Raw genomic sequence first — 14,785 nt, forward strand, 5'->3', positions numbered from 1 at the left:
CCGCCCGCCGCCATGGCGGCCTTCCCCCGCCACCGCCGCTTTCTGGGCGGCTTCGTCTGCGGGGCCGCGGCGGGCACTGCCGTGTCGTGCTGGGCTGCGTGGCGGCTCCTCCGCAGCCAAAGCCAGCCGGAGACGGTCCCCGGGAGAGCCTTGCCAGAGGGTAAGAGCCGCGGGCAGAGCGGGAGGCTCGGGCGCGGCGGCCCCGTGGCTCCGCGGGGCGGGAGCGGCGGCGCCTCAGCACGGCCACGGTCCCCACAGACCGCTCCCCCCCGGCCCCTAAACCCGCTCCATCCCCTCGGAGCAGCCTTCTCCGTCCTGGGGTGCCCACAGTGGGTCGGGAGGGCGGGGAGTTCACCGAGTACCTGCGCCGGGCTGGGATGGGGGGGGGGGTAAGGGGGTTATTTTGGGATGCTGGGCTGTAATTTGCGTTAAAAACACAGCTTCCCCTTGCTGCACCTGCTCACGCCGAAACATTGGTGACACGCGAGGTAAGTGGTTTCGTGCGGCTGCCACGATGGCTGCAAATGTCCCGTGTCGCCGTGGGGAGCGGAGAAGAGCTGTCCTGTGTGTTCTGGTAACGTCCCCGTAATAACATAAAATAACTTTTAAACACGCAGTTCAGGTCAGGCCATCACTAAATTTCAGGTATTACTTCCCGAGCGCTGCCCTGGGGAGACAAGGCCAGCACGGGTGGTGGCTGTTCACTTGGGAAGACCCTGGCCCACTTGCCGTGGGGGCTGGTGGGGGGCACCAGGGCCTGGTGGGAATGAATGGTTTTTCTCTGCAGCCTGAAGGCTTTAAAAGTACTGGAGTGTTGGAAAGCAGGGGAAGAGGGGCTCTAAAAAGGCGGGTTGCTGTCGAACAGATGGCTGGAGCACAAGGAAGTCAGTAAGACAGATGTAAATATTCCTCCATGAGAGAAAAATGTTTGCAAAAAAAAAAAAAAGAGTAATCGCAAAGTGAAGCTTTCATTCATTCAGCAGAGTGTAAGCATTCTCAGTGAGGGCAGGACTCGCACTTGTGCTTAACTCGTACATCTCAGTTTATGAGGAGGAGTGCGATTTCCAGCTCTGAAGGGTGAAATGCGTGTGTTGATCTCCTGTGTCCCTAACTCCTTGTTGCCTGATTTGTCCCTAAATATCTGATCCCTTTTCTTCTGAAGGCCAGCCCAGAGCAATTGCTAGGTAGATGCATGTAGGCATTAGAGTGGATGATTTAGTCCTAGAGCTGAGTTTGTCATGTGAGGACAAGGTGAAATGCACTTTTTTGGTAGAACGGAGTTTCACTGGATAGCTCTCTTAATATTTTTTTAAGTCTTAATGGTGGTAGTAACCTCAAGTAGTTCCTTATATGGTGTGTTTACATCCACAGAGATGCTTTTCTTACTGTCTTGTTTCTGATCACATTTCATCTTTGGGTGGCTTTCTGTTTATTGTTATCCTTAGAACCAGTAGAAGAGTCTCTGCTGGAAAAATATGGATTCCCTGAAGCTGGAACAGAGACCAGATGTTACACAAATCACGCACTGTCTTATGACCAGGCAAAACGGGTGCCTAGATGGGTGATTGAACATATTTCAAAACAGAAGACACTGGGTATGTAGGTATTTATTTGCTTACATTTATGATGCCCAAAATGGGCTTTGCTGTTCACAGAAGGTGGACCCAGCAGCAGACAGGGAGAAAAATCCTACACTGATCTCTAGGTATGGATTTTTCCACACATTCACAATCCCACTGGAGGCAGCAGGCCTCTGCGTGGATGTCAGCTTTGTGACAGTATTAAGGCTGATGTTGCCAGTGGTTTAAAAGAGATCTGTCACTGCAGGTTGGCAGGCCTCTTCAGTATTCTTTCTCTTGGTGGGACTAGTCTGGTATTGAACGTACAACATCCTGAAGCCTGCAACATATACTTGGCCCAAGGGCTGAGTATGAAAGGGAGGAATGAAGAAGAACTAGAGCTACCTTCTGGGAGAAGTTTCTGTTATGAATTTATGAAACAGTCGGTAAGCACCAGACAATATAGCTGTGTCAGTGTAAACACTCTAAGTAGTGTTGCAGGAGGGAAGCTTAACTTACCTCTTTTAAACATGAATGGAGAGAAGATGAAGCGCTGAAAATTAAAGTTTCCTTACCCAACTCAGACTTGCAAAGTTCAGTGTTATTGCTCAAGTGCATAAAAATTGCTCTTGCTTCCTTAGCTAGTGTAGTTAGTCCTGTGGTCCAACTTATGTCAGTTTAGGTACTGCCCCATATGTGTGAATGCTTGTGGAGTCAACGCCTTTAGTGGCCAGACTGTTTCATCTACAGGTCTTAAAGAGATTTGCTCAGAATGGGAAGAAAAGATGTATGTCCATTTGTGAGATAAAAATGGAGCAAAGGGCATCAACGGTTGTAATTGTTCAAAGCTAGATAGGGCATTACCTACTCGCTGCAGCCATTACTTACTTTGATGCAGTTCTCTTGTATTTTCTGATGTGCATTATCTAATACTCTCTCCCCTCTTCTTTATGCAAGACAGAGGCTCAGTGATTTTTTACTGTCAGTGGTGAATGAAATATGAGTGGTATACAGTCATTGTAAATTAAGTTTATAGCATTAGTTCAGTTTTTATAAGGCAAATTATTAGCAATGGAGGTAACTGTATAACTGTAAAATGTTTTATGAATGCAGTAGCCCTCTAAATATATCTTAATCACTGTCTTCAAATTACCTTTCAAAATTAAAAGCGTGATCCTGAAAATATTTATAACCAACCCCTAAGTAGCATCATTGGTTCCACTTCTTTCTGAGAAGAAAGCAGTAATTCCAGGCTTACTTTCAAGCGGGCCTTAAGAGCCAAATTGTTAAAATGATTTCCAAATGATCAGATACAACTAACCTGCAAGTTGAAATTAAGCATCTTGAGGCATTCAGCTCTGAGTTACTTCTGATAGCTACTCTAATTCAGATCTGAGGCGGAACTGTGTTGTTCGGGGAAGGTCAGAAAAACCTTCCATGTCCTGGAGTTTTGAAAGGATGTGATGTAAAAAAAATTATTTTATTGACAAGTAAGAACTTAAAAGTTTAAAAAACATGGTGGAAAGAAATTAGCTTTATGTATAAATGAGAGGTACAAAACTGGCTACAGAAGAAATTAGCCATTTTTGTCAAAGCAGTGAACAGAGACTAAATGAGGATATATTTTTCCATTTTTCAAATTTAATTGATAAATTACACTTTGTCTTAAATACTGAGATTAAATATGATTTTTTAAAAACAAGAATTCTGTTGTTTTGCATACTGATAAACTTGTCAGTATTGCTTCCTAAGCATCAATCCTGTGTTGAAGTATCACGTCACATGCCTTACTAAAAAAAGAAAAGAGAAGTGAAGCTCCTTCCTTCTACCTGCGCTGCATAAAGATGCTCTGACCACCTCTCTGTTTTGACATCATCTCCATGGGCATATGAACAGATGGTCAGCAAAGAGGAAATTGCTTACAGGCACTGGTTTCCAAGAGATGCATTATCCATATGCATGCTCATTTTCCACCCCTTCCCTTCTTCCTTGTGGTCCTTGCATATTCGTGGGTTCTTCAGGGAGCTGCCAAGTGGAGAGCGTGTACCACACTTTGTTCTGAGTACACAGCACAAGGAAGCATAGAGCGGGTATGCACTCAGTGATAATACTGACATGACAAAAAAAACAGAGTGCATGCAGTTTGTGTGGATATGCACAGTCAGCTATAGAAGAAAGAATAATTTTAACAACTAGCAGTGATCACTGTTGAAAATTGCCCCTCACGTTGTATTGCAACAGGAAGTACTTTATGAAGTGCCAAGTTTGAGAAAATTCTCTCTGGTGTGTACCGGCCCTGATTCATGCTTAAATGAAAAGAGACTATATAATGGTCCTGTATATTGCATCTGTGATATGATGCCTAAGATGACACCCTGAATTTTTTAAAGAAAATTCAGTATGCTGTAGATACTTTGAATTATATTGTCATTTGGGGAAAAAAAATTGTGGACAACAGTGATGGTGCTCTAAGCCAATTATTTTCCAGCTCTCTTGACCCACTGCACACGGACAGCCGAGTCAGCCCTTGCATGTGCCTCTGCTGCTTTGCTGGAGCACCTTCCTTAACTATGGATGTTCTTGGGTCCCAGGCCATTCCCTAAGATGGTGTCTTACTGGAGACTGTCAGTGCCAGGATGATTCATGCAAGTATCTTCTGGCCATCACTTTTGCAAGGAAGTGGTCTCAAAGTTGTAGCCCACTCAGAGTAACATCTTTTCCAAGGAGTTGTCTGGGACTCTACACAGTGCAAGGACACAAATGCAGGTGTATGGCCAGTAAATCTGGGAAGGAGTCACAGCCTCCCCAGCAAAGACAGCAGCTTAGAGTGGGCTGCCATCTCCGCAACAGTTAAGTTAGCTCCCCCCACAACCCTTCCCCCAAAAAGTTTTTGTCTTCCAGAAGACTTAGGCCTAGCCATTTTTGTGCGTAATTCCCAAATATCTGGAAAGACAGAAGGGGAATCTTGGAAAGGAACAGGAAAGCTCTGCACTTATTTCTGTGCCTGTGAAGAACAGAACACTTAAGACTTTCTCTTAAATGGGTTTATTATTTTACCAAGTGTAACTTTATCAAGATACACTCATTCTACTTCCAGGCTAGACTTGGAAAAAGAAGAATTACTTGTAGTAGATCAAACATAAAAATGGAATTGCAGCTGGTGAAGATCTGTATATCTCCATTGTCCTAAAAAGTGATTCTATACTGGTTTATATCTTTAGCAATCTTGCCTTTAATATTTATCTGTATTTCTGATAAGATTAATATATTTTGCTTTTGTTTTTTTCTCTATAAAACAGTAAGCATGTTAGAATTTCTAATATGTAGTGGGAAAGAATTTAGGACTGGAGCACACATATTTAAGTTGAATTCTCTTGTATGGTTGAGGAAAAAATACTCAGTTGAGATTAATATGTTGAATCCTTAAGCATGGGTCATTTGGCAAGATGTGACAGAACCAGTTCTTTTTGTCTTGTTGTTATGATGGTTTAATGGTAACCTAATAATTTAGCATGTTATTCCTCAGGCAATGCAGACCGAAGGCACTGTAAATTCAGACCAGATCCTAACATCCCTCTAATGTTTAGTGCTGTCAATGAAGACTACCTTGGGAGCGGATGGTCACGAGGACACATGGCACCAGCAGGAGATAACAAATTTTCAACAGTAGGATTTTTTTTTTTCTTTCTTTTTAATTTGTGTTTATCAGTCGGAAAGGGTCAAAAGACCCTTGAAAGTAATGTGTAGTGTTCCTTTTGCAGTTTGTTTTGAGATGGAACATGATCTCATTATTGATGCACAGACTTGGACTTGGAGTTACAAGGTCTATTCCTGACTGAGCACTGTAAGATGCTCTCACAGTCTGCTTCGGGCATATAAATCGGGTGCATCCTCTGGTGACATACCTCTCTTCATTAAATCACACCTAGATTAGCTTGTTGGGCAGAGATGATGTGAGTATATCTTGTACAGTATAGTGGTAAGCAAGTCATCTCAACCTTTTGTATGTCACATTGTCTACTTGTAAAATGAAGATTATAACCTTCACCAAACAAACCTCGAAAGTGTCTTCTGAAGCTCAGTGAAAGGGAGACAGGGAACGATGACTTCATTCTGGCCAACAGGTGCTGAGATGTTTAAGGCTAGATTGGGCAAAGCAAAGATGCTGTTAAGTACTGTTCTGTATTGGCAAGGGGATTGCCTGGATGATTTAAAAGGCTTTTTCCTTTCTGGCAGTGTGCATGAGGTAAATTAGAACCTTCTTTTGCCATAGTTCTTTCAGTCTATAAAATGTCTTCACCTGCCATTTATTTGAGCTGTAAGAAAAGCATGCCCTAATGCCTTGGCTGACTAACAAAGCAGCCTTGGATTTATTGGATCCTCTTGTGAAATGTGCCTAATGCAGCCATTTGTCAATTAAGAAGCAGTTTAAATTTGTATTTCTGCCAGGCAGAATAGTATGCAGTGGGGCAGAGTGACAGCTCAGTGGCATGTGGTGGATGAAAGAACCAGTTGTTTTATTTCTACTCGAAATGTCTTTGTGGTTTTTTATTTATGATATCCGGGGAGTTTTTGCTGGTGAGCTACCTGTGCAGAGAGATCCTGGACCTGGCTTGAAATGCAGTGAGATGATACAATCATTCAAATACAGGATTATAAAAATTTAATTTCACAGTTTAATTAGTGCAGGTAGTGTTTGCTCATTATCCTAAGGACTTCTGTCAGCCCCTTCACTTTGAAGAAGTACTATGTGAAAAATACTGACAAGTACAGGACCTATGAAGATTCTGGGTTAAGATCTTGGAAATTTTTTCTCCTATATTTCCCTGCATATGCGTAGTTTTTTAGCACCAGGTCATTCACATCTGGAGATATGTGGGCTTTAGTTCAGAGAGGTTTATGACACTTTTCAAAGATGAAATAAAGCAGATGTGTGGATATTTGACCATTATGGTCTCATAAATCATTTCATTGCCTGCATGTTATGTATTTGTAAAATATTTATGAATATTTTTAATAAACCTTTTCTTGTAAGGGAAAGAAAAAGCTAGCCATTAGGCAGTCAAATAAATGAAAAGCATGGGTGAAAGCATCTTTCCATTCAAAAAGAAGAGCAGCTAGTTACTTCCAAAGACATTACAAAACTGACACTGGGTGACATAGTAATTCCTGTGCCTCTAGAAGAGGACATTCTTGTGCTATGTTTCTGTCAAAAAAAAAAAAAAAAAAGTAGATAAATTTTGCAAGGTTTGCACCTCAGTTATGCACATCTTGATCCAAAATAATTTTGTAGATGTTCTGACTTAGGTTTTTTCTGACCTTTTATGTTGATAATGTTAAGACTAAATTAGAAATGGATTCTGATCAAGAAACTTTTAAAATGCGTTTTCAGCTCTTAAATGTTTGAATGAAATTATATTATCTTTCTCTATGCAGAGAGCTATGGCTGAAACATTCTACCTTTCTAACATCGTGCCTCAGAATTATGAAAATAATGCTGGATTTTGGAACAGGTGAGAAATTACTTGCAAGTAAACTAAGGGGAAAATACCAGGCAGTGGCATAAATCAAAAATGCTATATTTATAAAGCTTCTTCACATCCAAGTATTCTAGAGCACTTTATAGGCCATCTGTAGAGATCATAGGAACTTTCTCTGAAATGAAAGGCAGCTCAGTCCTTACAGTGCAAGAACAGTAAAATGACTACTTTCGTTCTTTATTCAATCAAACTGTAGAGGACATTTATTTAGAATAGATAAAATTACTTCTTGTGGCTGATGTGGGTAAAGGTACCAGGCTTAACATCTCTGTCCTTAAGGAAAGTTCAGTAGAAGCAAGGAACGGGTTTAGATCTTGCTTTAACATCCCTTCCTCAAAAAAGCACTTCCAGTATGAGAGTATTCACATCTCTGTATGTGGACATTAGTTCACTTTGAATTGGAGAACTGAGTGCTCCCTGCTGTGTCCTGACTACTTCAGGTCTTAGGTGTTTCTTCGAGTGCTGGCTTCCAAGTAGCAGTCAGGCAGGTTCTCTATCCCTTGTGAGCACCGGCTAGATCGGCTTTGAGGTGAAGTGAGTGGTTGATAAATTTAAACTTTATTCACATAGGATTTTTATTCTTTCCTTCCTTTGAGCAGAGAAAAACATTAATAAAAGTAGCATTCATCCAGTGCTTCTTGCATAGGACTTAACAGGATGTTACGACTCAGAAACAGGAGGGGAAAATGATGAATTTCACAAGGATCGCTCAAGGGAAGGTTAGCAAATTTATGTACGGTATTGTACTAAAAGTCTATCAAAAATGCATCATCATTCAACTACACACTACTTTCCAGTTTTACAAGAATGCATATAAAATCATATGAGGCATTCAGTAAGGTTATACTGTTTTATAGACAAATAAAATGCTGTAACATTTTAAGAGATTTTTTGGTATTGTTTTAATACCTCCAGTATTTGAGCATAAAATTTCCATATACCAAAGCTAGGCATTTGTACCAATTCAAGGCTGGAAACCCTTTTTATTTCTCATGAGCAGGATCTCTGCCTAATCAGGAAATCATGGGGAGTGTTTGAAAATTTCCCCTGGCACTGTCAGCCCCTCAATTTAAGCAGCTATTACCACTTTCTCCCAACCCCAGCACCCTATCCCCACAGTTTAAATACATGAACAAAGTATTTGTGCCACTTGTTTTGTCAGTCACTTGTTTGATGATAAATAGTTTTAAGGATACTGTGTTTCACATGTGTTGTATCCCTTCCTGGCTTCAGTACTCTCTTCCTTTCTCGTTTTTTTTTTTAAATTGCTTGCTTCTTGAATTGTTTTCTGAGGTGCAGGTAGACAATACAGCTTAGTCAGTTTAACAATGTGTTGTTTTTTAAAGTGGTGTTTGCCGTCCAGCCATGTGTTTTTGCTTTCCCAGTTCCAGCTCTGGTACTAGCCTGACTAGGGCAAGTCAATTCCATTTGCTAACACAGTTAAACTGATTCACATTTTGTTTTGCTTAGTTACGTTTCTGCCAGATTAGAAAATTGGATCAACTGGTGAGGTGAGTGCCAGAGCCAACAGGGAAGATGGAGTAGGACTGTTCAGCTGGGGCAGACAAGGGGAGCAGTAGGAAAGGGGAGAGCAGGACTGCATCTTTCAGCAAGCTATTTGATAGTAAGCTATTAGAATAGTTCAGTGGTGTGGTCTAACTGCACCTTAGTATTTATTCCTCTTTCTCTTCCCACCAACATGCGTGCTTCTTTCTTTCCTGACGTTTAACTGTTGTTTTCTGTCTTGTTTTGAGTGCAGTTTCATGGTCACTGTAATCTGATCACTGTCCCTGCTGCCACCAAAAGCAGTTTGCTCCCTAGCTACATTTATTCCCATTCTTTCCTTGTGCCAGGTGGTGTTTGTATTGCCATGCCGTGAGACAGCCTGAGGAGCTGAGCTGCTTGGAAGCAAAGCTGACGACAGCAGGGAAAAAAATTAGCTTGTGGTCAATGCTTTTGTGTATCACATGGCAGCTCACTATTACCAAAGAAGAAAGGGCTCATTCCTGCTAATTCTGATTCGTGGGGCTCACTCCTGCTAATTCTGATTTGTGTGAGCTGATTTAACTCACTAACCCAGCACAAAAAAAAAGACTGATTTTGTTCAGGGTTGTTGACAGATGAAGAGTGCTAAAAGTGGCCCAAGGGAGAGGTATGAGGAACAGGAGTGAGAGAGAGAAGGGCATGAAACCTCCCCTTTTCAGAGGCAGCCAGGTTAGCTGGGCTCATCTGTCTCATGTTCCGGTCTGTTTGTCCATTTGAGTAAAGTGCAACTCTGTCTGTAGTAAAGGACCAATGGGTGCTCGCTGTATGTGATTTCTATAACACTTGGGGTGTTAGATCAAAAATGGGCTATATTCTTTTGTTTTATGTAAAATAGGCATGATCCAGAAACCTTCTTATTTTCAGAAATACTTTATGCTGTAAACTGAATCAATTAGTTTAAAAAGCAAAAATAACATTAGTATTTCTGGAGTTACCACTTTATTTTTAAACAGTCTTATATTAAAAAAAAAAAAGGTAGACTTAGTGGGAATGGCACATAGAAACTTTTCTAAGTACTTTGAGCTACGGAAAGAGCTGTCTGTTGCAGGACATTGATTCCTTGGGGAGGAACATATAAATCCAGTAATGTGGTAAAACCTTTCAAAGAAAGAACACCACAACCTGCTGTTTAAAACAAGTATTTTACTAATCCCAAGTGACCATCAACAGTATCTTTCTAGTGCCAAGTGTCGGACTAAGTAGAGAACTCAGATTTTCAGGACAGGTGGTAAGGCTACAGATACTGTTTTCAAACACATGCCTATCTGTAAATAAGTGAACCTGGGACAAGTGGGAAGTATGACTTGGGCCTGTGTTTAACCTTCTTCAGTTTGCGAGTCAGTCACATGAGTTTGGAGAAAGGCTCCCAAACTGTCAGTAGTTCATCTTGCCCTTCATAGTATGTTTCAAAGATTATTAAGTTTTCCCAGCTGACTTTACCCTATCTGACAAATATGTTCCAGAATGGAAATGTATTGTCGGGAATTGACTGAGAGATTTGAGGATGTTTGGGTAGTTTCTGGACCTCTGACCTTGCCTCAAACAAATGATGATGGAAAGAAGAGTGTTACTTACCAGGTATGTGTATTTGTTGCTGCGTTAACAGTGCAGTGGTAATTATTTACTTATTTATTTAAAATTGATACTGTAGGCTGATAAAGTTCAACATCCTGGTACCTGCAAAATGTACAAAATGTCCAATACTAGTTGGGACAAGTTCAGTAGAGATGTTATATCTTGCCTGCACATGAAAAGTATAATTTTAAAATAATTTGTTCTATTTAGAAAGATCTACTAAATGTCTGTTCGCAGTCTGGAGTAAAACTATTTTCTGACTTCTGTAACACAGGACGGTATCTAAGCAGAGAGTTAGTGGGTTTTGCTGATGTGTAGGCATTTATTCAGTCATTTATTGATGTATTTTAGAAACAGTGCAATACAAAGATAATGTGGGTTTCTCAAAACTATATAGGGTATTGGAATGCCTGTACTCCATTAATTTCAAAAGCAGTTGTTTGCTGATATCCCATATATGTTACTTAGATCAGGCCTTGCAACACAACTGAAATTTTGAGCATACCAAAGTCAATTGAAAGACTTCATTCAAGTTAGTAGGTTTTAGGTGAATGCAGTGTAATCACTGGTCCATGGTACTGATACCCGCCCTCCTTCTTTTGGTCCCCCGTTTTCATTACCTGCTTAAAATACTCTGAAGATTGAGGATTGATCATGCAGAGTCTCTAGAAACTGTCACTGACAGACAGATAGGAAAGGCTGTGAAGTTGAGAGGTGAATTTATTATTGCTTATCCTGACTTACTCTTTGTAAGCATGTGTTTAGACATCTGTAGGATCTAAGCATAGTAAGTTATTCAAGGGAGGGAGTATTGCCCCTACTGTAATGAGATATTATTGCTTTTTTCAGTTGCTAGATGAAAGCTAGCATAATGCAAATAATAAATGCTGTATTTTGCGCCTCTTGAAAAAACACTTTTCCTTGAAAATAAGTACTCAGATCAACTGCACCTTCAGCTCATGAGCGATTCAGCTGTCCAACTAGTTCTCTGAGGAGCAATGAATGAGCTTGCTATAACAAGCCCCTGTTTCAGAGGGATATGAGAGACACAAAAGAGAGAGATGTTCAGCTTTCAACACTGGCTTGTTTAGCGCTAAGATTTAGGCACAATTTCTTCATTATAAACACACAGCTGATTTCCATTTGATTGAACTTGGAACTCAGTCATGATAGAATGTAATTTTTCCTGTTTGCTTTTAGCTTTTTACTCCTTTAAAAACTGTCCCTTATGTCTCCACCTGCACATGTCTATAACCTCGACCATGATGAAATCACAGCTTTAGTTTTGGGTTTGTTGTTGGTTTTTTTTCCAGTCAGTCATGTGTTATTGTCGTGATTTAAGCCCAGCCGGTAACAAAGCACCACGAAGCCGCTCACTCACTCCTCTCCCCCGGCCCTGGTAGGACGAGGAGAAAATATAAAGAAAAGCTCGTGGGTCGACACAAGGACAGGGAGGGATCACTCACCACTTATGGTCACGGGCAAAAAACAGACTCAACTTGGGGAAGAAGCAAAATCAATTTAATTTACTCCAAATCAAATCAAAAGAAGGATAATGAGAAGTAAATTCAAATCTTAAAACACCTTCCCCCCACCCCTTCCTTCTTCCCGGGCACAGCTTCACTCCCAAATTCTCTACCTACCCCCTCCAGTGGTGCAGGGGGACAGGGAATGGGGGTTACGGTCAGTTCATCACACCTTGTCTCTGCCACCTCTTCCTCCTCAGGGGGAGGACTCTTCACTCTTCCCCTGCTCCAGTGTGGGGTCCTCCATGGGAGACAGTCCTCCGTGAACTTCTCCAACGTGAGTCCTTTCTCTGGCATGGATCCTTCCCACGGGCTGCAGTCCTTCATGAGCTTCCCTGGCATGGGTCCTTTCTGCGGGCCGATCTTCAGGCACAGACCTGCTCCAGCGCAGGCTTTCCCAGGGAGCCACGGCCATCTTCAGGGGCATCCCCTGCTCCTGCGTGGGGTCCTCCACAGGCTGCAGATGGGCATCTGCTCCCCCGCTCCTCTCCATGGGCTGGGGGGGGACAGCCTGCCATCTCCCCACAGACTGCAGGGGCATCCCCTCCTCCGGCGCACCTCCTCCCATCATTCACTGACCTCGGTATCTGCACAGGGGTTTCACTCACATTCCAATCTCCTCCCACGCTGCAGGTTCCCGTTCTTAAATATATTATCCCAGAGGCGCTACCACTATCTCTGGTGGGGTCAGCCTTGGCCAGAGGCAGGTCTGACTTGGAGCCGGGGGAGCTTCTAGCAGCTTCTCACAGGAGCCACCCCTGCAGGCCCCTCCCTCGCTACCAAAACCCCACCACACAAACCCAAAACAGTTATGCATATGAAAATGCAGTAATAATAATTTTTCTTTTTCATGTTCAGTGGCAGTTCCAAACTTCAGCTCTCACCACATTTTTGTGAGGAAGGTGACAAATGTGCTCATTTTCAAGTGGATAAATAAGCCACGGTTAAAGGCATATGACCAACGCCACGTCACAAGTTAGTGGCAAAGCCAGCTTTAGGCTGGCAAAGGTTTCTTGCCACCCATGGGGAGAGTTCTGACTTTGCTATTGCCCGTTATTCTTTCCAGTCCTTTCCCTCATCTGCCAGTGCTGATGACTGTCAGATCCTTCCACAAGATGCTTAATTACCCAATGCAATAGAAAACCATCCATACTTATTTGCTTACTGGGCTTGTTTTCTACTGCCGTAGAAAGATAGAGCAGCACACAGAGGAGTCCAGCACTGGTAACAGCATGGGATATGTCCAAAAGCACATAGCTGGGAGCAGGAGGGAGATGTTCCCTTTCAATAGTCTTGAGCTGAGCATTTGGCTTACTGTCATGCAGACTGGTACTGTAAGAGTGGCCAGACTTGCACACAGCTTGCTGGAATTTACCTCCTTGTAGCTGTCAGGATATTGCATTTATTATTTTATCACCAAAATTATACATTCGTCTTACAGAACAAAGAATTAAAAGTCCTGAGCTGACTTGAACATGTTATAACTGGAAGTGATTTTCTGGGAAGCAGCTGAATCATCTATCAACTGCTTCACTTTAATCTTGGTCATCATCTTCTAGTTTTTCTTTAGAGAAAGTGTTTACTTAGAAGAGAAAGATTACCTTTTCTGAAAAATGATTGTGGCTTCCCATTTTGGTTTTGAAATGTAAATTTTAGTATTCCACAGGTAAAAATAAGAGCAGGCACTGCATCTTACTGCCTTTTTTCAAAATAACTTGATACCAGGATATGGTGATGGAATAATAGTGGCACAAAATGTCCACGCAGCTTTGATTACCATATCGTTCTGTTCTTGTCTGTTGCCAAGATGTCTTCATCATCTTTGGGTTTGATGACAACTCTGGTCTTTTATGAATGTTTTATCAGTTTTGGTCTTAATATAAACTATGAAGTGAAGTTCAGTGTGAGATTGAAAATGGTGAAATGATGTTTTTCATGTTTTCATTTCACAATTTGGCCACATAAATCATAAATCCTTTAGTCAGCTTCCTATGGTGAGAGTCATTGTGTAAATTGATTTGTATTTAAGCTGTATTTAAGTACAGATAATGCTGTCTACAGGTGGGAAAAGTAAAATGTTGATTTTGTTTTGGGTTTTTTTGTTTTAAATATTAGATTATTTGATTTGGTCCTCTTTGGCTACATTCCTAAGTGTAAATAAATACAGCCTGAGAATTGTTTTGTTATTTTGAAATCTCTTCATGGCATAAGTTCTTGTGCTTGCCATTGAAATTGTCCTTTGAGGAGAGACTTCAGAGTGGAGTAGTGGCGTGTTGGTTTTTTGTGTTTTGTTTCTTCTTACATCAACACATACACTTAGAAGAGGAAACACAACCTGTCAAAGCACTGGAGAGTTCTTTTCAGACAGATGCCTTGGATATAATTGCAGTCATTGCCGCTGATTTTGGTAGTCTGGGATTCTGCCTCAAAACCAAGAACACTAAGAGTTGGAAGCTGAACAAGAAGGGAAAGGTACCTCTTGTCTGTCTTTCCGAGTGAACTCCGTTAGCTTCAAACAAGTGACTTAGAAATGAAAGGCTTTTAGTCCTCATTGTTTGGGCTTATGAGGCTGATGATGTGAGAAGGTGTCCTTTTTCTTTATATGCTGTTTAAGGAGAAGTGCTGTAGTATACACAATAGTGCTGAAACTCACAACCTATAATCTGGCAATGTGACTTAAGGCTAAGCTCCTTTCTAATGTTTTTCTTCTCTGAGACTAGAACTGCGGAAAAAAGAAAACACAGAAGTACTACAGTGAATATGTCTGCATTGATTTGTTTTGGATCCTCTCTTCAATCTTAGTTTCCTTGGTTTTGGCTAAAGGAGTGGTGAAATATGTATCCGTGGCTTTACAGGCTGGTGTTTTTCTCATCAGACATCCAAAAAGGTTATTTTTAGATCACTATAGAGGAAAAACAGAGCATCGGTCATGGCATTGTTCCCAGTTCCTGCTTGGACTCTGGTACCATTTGCTGTTTAATTCCAGAAAGGGACTTAACCTTGAACTCCTTAGATGCCAGTGTTGTTCTATCTATTGGCT

At 41.5% G+C, this 14,785-nt stretch overlaps 1 protein-coding gene across 8 annotated transcripts in view; it reads left to right on the forward strand.

Moving 5' to 3' along the window:
• The window catches only part of EXOG (endo/exonuclease (5'-3'), endonuclease G-like), a 30,313-nt gene continuing 15,528 nt past the window's right edge, over positions 1-14,785 (forward strand). For all 8 annotated transcript variants that reach the window (XR_775554.1, XR_775551.1, XR_775552.1 and 5 more), the window contains exons 1-5: positions 1-160; positions 1,446-1,595; positions 5,086-5,225; positions 6,996-7,072; positions 10,108-10,222. Coding sequence is in view for 1 of the 8 variants with exons in the window: in XM_010586240.1 (XP_010584542.1) it covers positions 13-160; positions 1,446-1,595; positions 5,086-5,225; positions 6,996-7,072; positions 10,108-10,222 (630 nt within the window). In the remaining 7 variants the exon portion in view is untranslated. The remainder of the gene's footprint in view (positions 161-1,445; positions 1,596-5,085; positions 5,226-6,995; positions 7,073-10,107; positions 10,223-14,785) is intronic.

The sequence above is a fragment of the Haliaeetus leucocephalus genome, unplaced genomic scaffold (assembly GCF_000737465.1).
Source record: "Haliaeetus leucocephalus isolate CR32 unplaced genomic scaffold, Haliaeetus_leucocephalus-4.0 Scaffold0, whole genome shotgun sequence".
Lineage (NCBI taxonomy): Eukaryota > Metazoa > Chordata > Aves > Accipitriformes > Accipitridae > Haliaeetus > Haliaeetus leucocephalus.